The sequence below is a fragment of the Nesoenas mayeri genome, assembly GCF_963082525.1.
Source record: "Nesoenas mayeri genome assembly, chromosome: 1".
Classification (NCBI taxonomy): Eukaryota; Metazoa; Chordata; class Aves; order Columbiformes; family Columbidae; genus Nesoenas; species Nesoenas mayeri.
Window position 1 is genome coordinate 64,332,201 of NC_137541.1, and position 8,722 is coordinate 64,340,922.

At 52.1% G+C, this 8,722-nt stretch overlaps 1 protein-coding gene across 1 annotated transcript; it reads left to right on the forward strand.

Moving 5' to 3' along the window:
- Window positions 1-2,196: 2,196 nt before the first annotated feature.
- On the forward strand, window positions 2,197-3,711 carry TMEM121B (transmembrane protein 121B; the record flags this gene model as incomplete). Its single annotated transcript, XM_080340489.1, has 1 exon — window positions 2,197-3,711. One exon carries the CDS (start codon window positions 2,197-2,199, stop codon window positions 3,709-3,711), a length of 1,515 nt encoding a protein of 504 aa, XP_080196615.1.
- Window positions 3,712-8,722: the final 5,011 nt, after the last annotated feature.

Genomic DNA, 8,722 nt, shown 5'->3' on the forward strand with positions numbered 1-8,722 from the left:
TATAGAGCTGTCTGGAGCTTGCTGTGAGAGGTCTTCAGCGTGAGGCTGCCTTGCAGTCACCTGCTGGCAGATAAACGGTGACAGCCCTCTTTGTACCCACCTTATCTTAAACTTGTGAATGTCAGCGATGCTTGTCACAGTTACAAGGCTGGTGATGCTGCCTGCTGCATCTCAGTCAATCTGTGAGCACCTGCATAGGTGTCCTGCCTGTTTTACCCTGGGGTGAAGACTCGTGTCCTCTATCCTAGTGCCAGGATAGGATGCATCATCCCATTCACTGCCCTCCAGGCTGGACTGTTCTTTTGAACACACATATTTCTTATGCTGTAGTTATTGACCTTCTTAACAAAGTCTTTTTATTTGATAACTGAAAAGTGGAATTAGGGAGAAAGGGCTCTTAAACAGAAAGAGAGCACAGGCATGCTCAGTCTCATCTGATGCTGCGAACCATGACAAGGTGAGTTAGAGGAACACAACACAAGTAGGGCTGATGCAAGGCAAGTGTATCCTAGCATTGAAAACACAATGTGAGTGTAGCAGAAAATAGGTGTCCCCCATCCTAGCTGTGCCCCAGCCATGCAGGTAATGGCAGTGGAGATGCAGTAGGTTGGATAGCAAGATAGCAACCAGTGTGGGACATCATGAGAATGCCTGTGGGTTGCTACCCCAGTTTAGAGGTTGTACCAATTCAGTACTGTGCTACCCAAGTAACTACATTAAAGCCTGCCTAGCCTCCAATTATCTCTCCCTGCAATCTGTTTTGATCATGCTTTTAGAAAATAAATTTATCTGTGTGCCCTTACTCCAGCCTCTACTGACAAGAATGCTTTTGCTGTGATTCTTCTTTCACTGCTTTTCCTCTTGATTATTGCTATATGTCTAAAGAGATCTTCATGTCAACCGACCCCAAGTTCTCCCCTTCTCTTTCTCAATTATTATATTTCTTTGTTTCAGTTTTAAGCATGAATTCTCCTGGTACCCCAGATCAATTTCTCCTTGTTGTCAAGAGCAGCCAGTGACATTTACTGAAGTAGGAGTCCTCAGGGACACCAACATGTATTAGACAGTTGTCACTGCTGTCCTGAATGTCCTTTCCCAGTACTAAGCATCTGAGTTTCACTCAGCCCTATATGTTGATTAGCAACATCCTCAAAAGACAAGCTATTTTGTGTCTTTATCATACAGTGTAATTAATACAGCTTATTGTTTGGACATACAGATGGCTTGTTCAGTGTGCTTCACACCACTGACAGGCAGCAACTGGCTCATCACTGGTGTGCACAGGTGGGAATGAGGGACTGGTGATGCGGAGCGCTCAGACACTTTGAAACCCGTTGTGCCAAGTCACTAGCACTGGTGCTGTGACAGATCGACACAGCCAAACTCATTTTGAGGACATTGCTAGCATGTCACTGAAGGCCCTGACTGATGCTTTAATTGGACACAGAAACTTTAGGGCTATTCATATCAATGTAAAGGCACTGCCCCATCACGGCAAGCTGGGCAGAGGCCTCAGTACGTGTCTTGGCTGAACTCAGGAAACAGGTGGCAGTGGCTTTGATATACATTTACTTACAACAGATCAAAAATATGGGCAGCCAAACATGCTGTGCCACACAGGAGGAACTACAAAGTGAGTGCTTTGCTTGGGCTCTGCCCCAGGCCACTGGCTATCGTCTTGGTCAGCCTGCAGTGACTGGGGCGGACTGAAGTACTTCTGATTTTCCAGAGTGGGTTCAAGAGGTGCACTATGCCCATGGGTGACTCTCCCAGGCCCGGCCGGCTCCATCCACAGAGGTCTGGGGCGCAGGCGGCAGCCAGACTGTGCTCCCCGAGAAATGGCTCCAACGCAGCCTCAGGGAGGGGGGCGTCTACTCCCTCTCCCCTTCTCGCCTCCCTCCTCCCCCCCCCGACCGCACAGCCGCTCTCCGCTCCTCCACCCCTAGCCCACCCACCGCCGCCAGCGGAGACGCCCGCCCCGGCTCCGGCAGCTGCTGCGGTTGCGGCTCGGCACCGCCCCCGGCCTCCCCCGCCGCGCCCCGCCGGCTCCCGCCGCTCGGGCTGTCCTCGCCGCTGCCACCGCCTCTGCCGCTGCCGGTGCGGCGGCGCGGGGTGCGGGGGGCGGGCCGGGGGCGGGCCGGGGGCCGCGGCGCGGCCGTCGGGCCCGGCGCGCCGGCTCGGGGGCCGGGGAGGACCATGCACCGCGCTGCCTCCAACCAGCGCTCGGTCTCCTCCTCCTCGGGCTCCTTCCAGCCGCCGCCGCCGCCGCCGCCGCTGCCGCACGCCGCCGACCGGCAGCCCCTCTTCCCGGGGGGCTCCAGCAGTGGGGGCAGCCGGCGCGGCTCGGGGTCGAGCTCGGGCTCGGCGCGGGCCCACCGCCCCCGCAGCCCCCGCAGCAGCACCGAGGAGGAGGAGGAGGAGGAAGAGGAGGAGGACAGCATCAGCATCAGCAAGCCCCTGGTGCCGCCGCTCACCGCCTCGCTGCCCGCCGCCGCCTCGCCGCTCCCAAGCAGCAGCAGCAGCAGCAGCAGCAGCGGCGGCGGGAGCCCGGCCCGCAGCATGACGGCGGCGGAGCTGTACGGAGCGGCGGCGGCGGGCGGCGGGGCAGCGGGCGGCGGGGCGGCGGCGGGGACGCTGCTGGGGACCGGCGGGGCGGCGGGTGGGCGGCGCTGGGGCTTCCAGGCGCTGTCCCTGGTGCTGCTGCTGGGGCAGGGCGCGCTGCTGGACCTCTACCTGATCGCCGTCACCGACCTATACTGGTGCAGCTGGATCGCCACCGACCTGGTGCTGGCGGCCGGCTGGGGCATCTTCTTCTGCCGCAACAGCCGGGCGCGCCGCCGGGAGCGGCCCCCGCCGCCCCCCGGGCCGCCGCCGCCGCACCCGCTGCTGCTGCACGGTCCCCCCGGCGGCCGGGGGGCTGGGGTCCGCGGGGCCGGGGGCCCCCCCCGCGGCGGCGACTTCGCCTACGCGCACCTCGCCTGGCTCATCTACTCCATCGCTTTCACGCCCAAGGCGGCGCTGATCCTGGGCACCTCCATCCTGGAGCTGATCGAGCTGCGCCTGCCGCTGGGCACCACTGGTTTCCGCATCACCCTGGCGCTCTCCGCCCCGCTGCTGTACTGCCTGCTGCGGGCTATCGGCACCGAGGGCGCCGGGCAGCTGCTCCTGCCGCCGCAGCCGCCGCCGCAGCACCGCGCCGCCGCCGCCTTCCTCGCCACCTGCCTCGACCTACTCGACAGCTTCTCCCTGCTCGAGCTGGTGCTGCAGCCTGGGCGGCCGGCGCCGCTGCCCGCCCCGCTGCGCTACCTCCTCATCGCCATCTACTTCCTCTGCTTGGCCTCGCCGGTGCTGTGGCTCTACGAGCTCAGCGCCGCCCGCCCTCCTGGTGCCGCCCGGCTCGCCCTCCACCTCCTCCTGCCCGCCGGGCTGCTGGACGCCCCACTCCTGGCGCTCCGCTGCCTCCTGCTCCTGCGCTACCAGCAACCGCTTTCCCTCTTCATGCTGAAGAATCTTTTCTTCCTGGCCTGCCGCGGCCTGGAGGCGCTGGAGACCTGCTGCCTCCTCCGCCCCACCGCCGCCCCGCCGCCCACCAAGTACGGCCCCGCCGCCGCCACCCCCGCTGCCGCCGCCCCCATGGCCCACGGGCTCTCCGACGTCGACGTGGGTCCCCACGGGTACGTGAACGCCTTGGCGGTCACTGCCCAGGGCTGACACCCTCCCGGCCGCCGCCCTCGGAGGGGCTGCCGCCGCCTCCGGCTCCGCTCCCGGCAGAGTCTCTCTGCGTTTCTGCTCAGGTTCCCGCCGCCGTGGCCGAGCAGGGGAAGGGGACGCGGGCTCCCCTGTCAGACTCTTGCTCTCCAATTCTGTTTCCCCCGGGCAAATCCCGCACCGGAAGCTCATTGCGAACCTGACTACCTGCAGGAGCCTACGGCAGACGGTTGTCGCTAGAAAACGCACCTGCCCTTCACAAAAAGTCTTCTAGTGCTTCTGCCTCTCCACACTGTTTGGAGGGTCCCACTCTTTCCCTCCCGCTCCCCCCCAGGACATCGTGTTGCTTTGTGACCATAAAGGTTTAGTTTTTCCTTTTCCTCTTCAACAACATGGACCAGTGGATTTTGTCCCCTTCTTTTAGAACTCCTGCTGACCACAACGAGATGTGAGAGGGATCTGACCAGCAGAGGCTGTGCCTTCAGGATGCAGGCAGGACAGAAGGAAACACATGTTGGTTTCACTGGGTCTTGCAAAGCTGCCACCTCTGTTTTGCAGCAGCAGAGCTGCAGAGGGTCTTCGTTGTGCCAGCTGGGGAACCTCTGGGAGCATGTCGGCCATCTGGTCATTTCAAGCCTAGGAACCACTTTCTCAGAGCTGAAAATGTCTACCTCTGTGCTTCAACCTTTTGCATCTTAAGTTGACTTCACACTCTAAAGAAACATGTGAATCAGGCATGGACATATTCCAGGGGCTTAGACCCCATTTCACTACCACCAAGACATTTATTTCTGGTGAGAACAGGGTTTACAGCAGCATACTGCTTGCTTCAGACAGCAGCCCTCCAGTGCTGGCACTCTCATTTCTCTGTGAATATGCATGTTTATGGGTTCGGTGTTGGTTTTCTTTTATGCAGAGCATAGGGTCTTCCTTTACACTGCCTGGGAAGCCTGGAAAGGTTTCCTCTGGCCCCCTTCCCTCTTTGAGAGAGCAGAGATGGGCTAGGCCTGCCAAATGCCCCCTCTCAAACAGCAGAGGATATCTGCGCTGCTCGGGGTGGGCCCTGTGCTTGGTGGACCTCACTTTTCAGCACAGAAAGCAGTGCTGCAGGAGCCATGGAGAAAGCCCATGTACCAGCATCCTGCCCTCCATGTGCATGTGGTTAAGGGTGGGTGGGGAAGATGTTAACTTGTGTTTCCAAGAGAGGTTACTAAAACTTATCTTTGGTTTTAAGCTCCATGAATGTTTGGTAGGGGTTAAGACCCATTCTTCTGTCTGGCTACAGCTGCTCCTGAAACCAGTCAAATGGAAGCAGGAGCACATAGGCCATGCTCAGAGGAAGGACTTTACCCCTCCGAGGCTTTTGTTTTGTTATCTGGGCAAGGCTGCATTCATCGGGAAAGTGCCAGTTTCCCATCCTGAGCCTTTTTTCAGGCTGTACTGCTGGGAAGGGGAAATAAAGCACAATCGCTACCCAGAGCCATCAGCAGGACTGCAGGTGCAGCCCAGACTTCTCCTGCACATACATCCAGTCTCTCCTTCAGGGCTCAGGCTCCTGTGGGACTGAGCCTCTGTCCCACCTCCCTTTTCACAGAGTGGGATCAACTGCCTGCTCCAGGAGACTGCTACAACAAAATGTTTACAGTCTGGTAACTTCCAGCTCCCACAGGCAGAATTGGGGGTGCCATGGGGCTCTTCTCCCCCAGCTCTCGGGTGGCTGGTGAGTTTTGAGGGGTTAGAAAAACCCCCAGAAAAGAAGGAGCAATAGCACTCTCCTGTTCAGAGCTGCAGCTAAGGTGGGTGATGTGCTGCTCTCCCCGTGCCAAATGGAGAGTCGGGAAAGGCTAGGCTTAACTTTCCCACCAGTGCTTTATTTTTAATCCAAGCCCTTAGGTGGGCAATTGTGTGAACTTTGGCCAGTGGCCTTTCTCTTCAGTAACTTCTTTTTGTCTGGACAATCTTGGTGCTGTGAGTGACTGTGATTGTAAAACTTGGTACTGTGAATTTTTCCTATGTGATGTGAGATGTGTCGAGGGGATGCTAAGTTCCTAGCCAAAGGAGGTGTAATTACAGGTATATTGCGGTTGTACAGATACTTGTTCTCTTTCACCTTCCCTTTTCAGCATTAAACTGAGAGTAAAAGCTCAGAAAGAACTGCAGCATTATTCAAGAAAGAATACCTATAAAATACCTATACCTAGGTATAGAGGAACAAAAAAAACCAAACCCACAAAACTTTGCCAAAACAAGGTGAAGGGGAAAAAAAAAACTATTGCCCCTCAACTACATTTTGCTGCTTCTACAGCCAAGTACACAATAGCACCAAAGTGCATAGAAGAACATCCTTAATATACTGAAGTGTAAGCATAGCTGAGACACAAGAAGTATCACAGCAGAATTATTAAAAGTCTTATTTCAGTACCCCTTCATAGCACCTAAAGTTGCTGTTTCAACAGCAAGTGCCTTTTTCCATTTAAGACATTATCGAGAAAATGGCATATTTGAAACTTATCTAGCCATGGCATATTTAAACCATTAACACTGAAATCACAGTTTGAATTTGTGCATAGATGCAAATGTTGCCCTGGGACAGATGACCCTGCAAAACAATGCTTCTGTTTCATAGAATTCCTTTGTAGAAAAAGTGGTTCTTTGTAGTGCCATAGTTTCTAGGTTGTTAGTAAATGTGCTGTTTGGAGAGCATAAAGCTCTTGTGGTTGGCTGTAGAGAAGCCCCCTTGCAACTAAAAGGGCAGCTCTGCTGCCACTCGAATTACTTACTACAAAGAAACATTTAAAACTCTTTCAATGTCTTGTTTATAACCCTGCTCCTCCTTTGGAATTCTCTTTTCTTTGGTAACTGAGCTCTTACTTCCATTTAAACCCCTCTGCTGCACAATAGGTCCATCTGCAGAAGAAATAGATAGTGGTACCATTAAAGTGCAAACAACCTCCCACCCCATGCACCTCACACACCTACTGTGTGTTCTGCCAACATTAAATTACTCGTCCAGGTCAATATCACTTTGCTAAACAAAGTTGTGCCATACTAAGACATACAACCCTTGGGATTCTGTTAAAAGCCCTGTAACACAACTTAGCTATTTAGGATTTTATTGCTGTGTTTGCTATCATAACAAAGACATGACTACTCCCAGGAGAGGAAATGAAGTGAGAGATAAGGCCTGTGGCCAATGGACACTTGGCATCCCCCTGGCATTAATCAAAACTTGTATTTTTTAAAAAGCAAGATTGTTAAAATAAAATTAGAAACTTGTGACTGATCTTTCTCTTTTTTTCCCTCCTTTGAGTCTTGATGGGCTATTCAATTTTGCATTCAGAGACCAACAGATGCATTAAAGTTACTTGATTTGCTCATGTTGGATTGCTAAAATAGTGTCTGGATTTTTCCCTCAAACAAGCTTCTTGCAAATGAAAGCAAATTCTAAAAGCTGTAACACCAAGGGTGTTATTTGAGAAGGCAATGACTAAGGCAAGAAAATCCAGATGACACTTCTGAGCTTCCTATCTAAGCAATTTACAGGAATTCATACAACTTGAAAAAGGCTGATGGGAAAAAAAAAATCTCAGATTTACATGTTAATTGCTGTAAGATAAAAGGAACATTAAGAAGCGGGATCATCAAGATGACAGTTATTCACATAACCCGAGAAATGGGTTCTCACTGGAGAAGCACTGAGATCCCAGCTGCCTCTTGCTTAGCTCTTGTGGAGTTAGGTCCTATACACACAGGAACGGGAGGTAGCGCCCAGTCGTAAGTTTGGATCCATGTGAGGACTGGCCCTTTCTCAGTCTTCCTAGGCATCTGGCTGCAGGGAAAGCAACCTGACTCAGTCCTGCCTCACTGGCCAGCCCTGCACAGAAATTACTAACATTTCACTTCTTTAACACCCATTTTGGAGGAGCATGCACTTCCCACACAGGAGGGTCCTCAGCCGTATCAAGCAGCACAGCGCTTTACAGGAATGTTTTGGTATTCGCCAACCAGTTCAGTTCTGTTTCTCAGTTTTGCCTTGAATTTCTGTAATAAATACTAACATAAGGAGTTAAGCAGAGTTGAGGACATGAGTAAATATATCCAAAAGTATTCTTTTAATTTAAGGAACAAAACACAAGTTATAAACAAATACAATTATAAAATATACATAATACAATATTGGTTGCAAGTCAAAAGAGCAGGTTATCTTCTGAGATATCAGATTTTTAAAAAGTTGAAGTAAAATTCTCTTAACATTTTTTTGACAAGTAAACTTAGAAGGACAGGAAGATGACAAGCTTGTCTGGACAAAGGAAGAAGGCCTGGATGTATTTACATCTCACAAGCTGTTACCCAGTGGGCTGGACTGCAGAAGTTGTGACAAATAGCTTTGACTAGTCCACTACCCAGGTAGAGTTACATGGGCCAACATGCAATCACTTGCAGTGAACCATTTGTTATAGTGCATAACGCCCAACCTTTTAAAAACACTGGAAACGGTAGAGTTTCCATTACTGCTCCTGGAAGATGAATCCCTTAGTCTATTCAGTCTTTCACAATGGTTAGTCTGGACTACCTGTGCTTGAGTTTATAACCACGTAAGTACATCTTACACCCATTTCTCCCCAACTCAGTTATAATATTCACTCTAAAATGGTACCTGCTGACGCTACACTTTTTTCCCCTCCAAAAGAGTCTTTGATTTCCATAAATTGTGTGACACCACCTAGATCTTCAGTCCAAGTCTTATTGGTGCTATGATGTTCAAAAGCGAACAGGAACATGTTAAAGAATACACCAGACTCCCCTGATTCAGTAATTCTGTATTCAATTGCAGATTCTTACAATTGTATAATAAACTCAAATACCATTTTTTGGTCCTTTATCCCTTTCCCCTCCGCTTCCTCCTATTGCTGGTTTTCAAGAACATATCTTCTAGTAGCCAGGTAGGGAGAGTTATGAAGACATCCCTAATTAGAAGTTTATCCCACTTAACTGCTCAGTTATTCCACTTCTT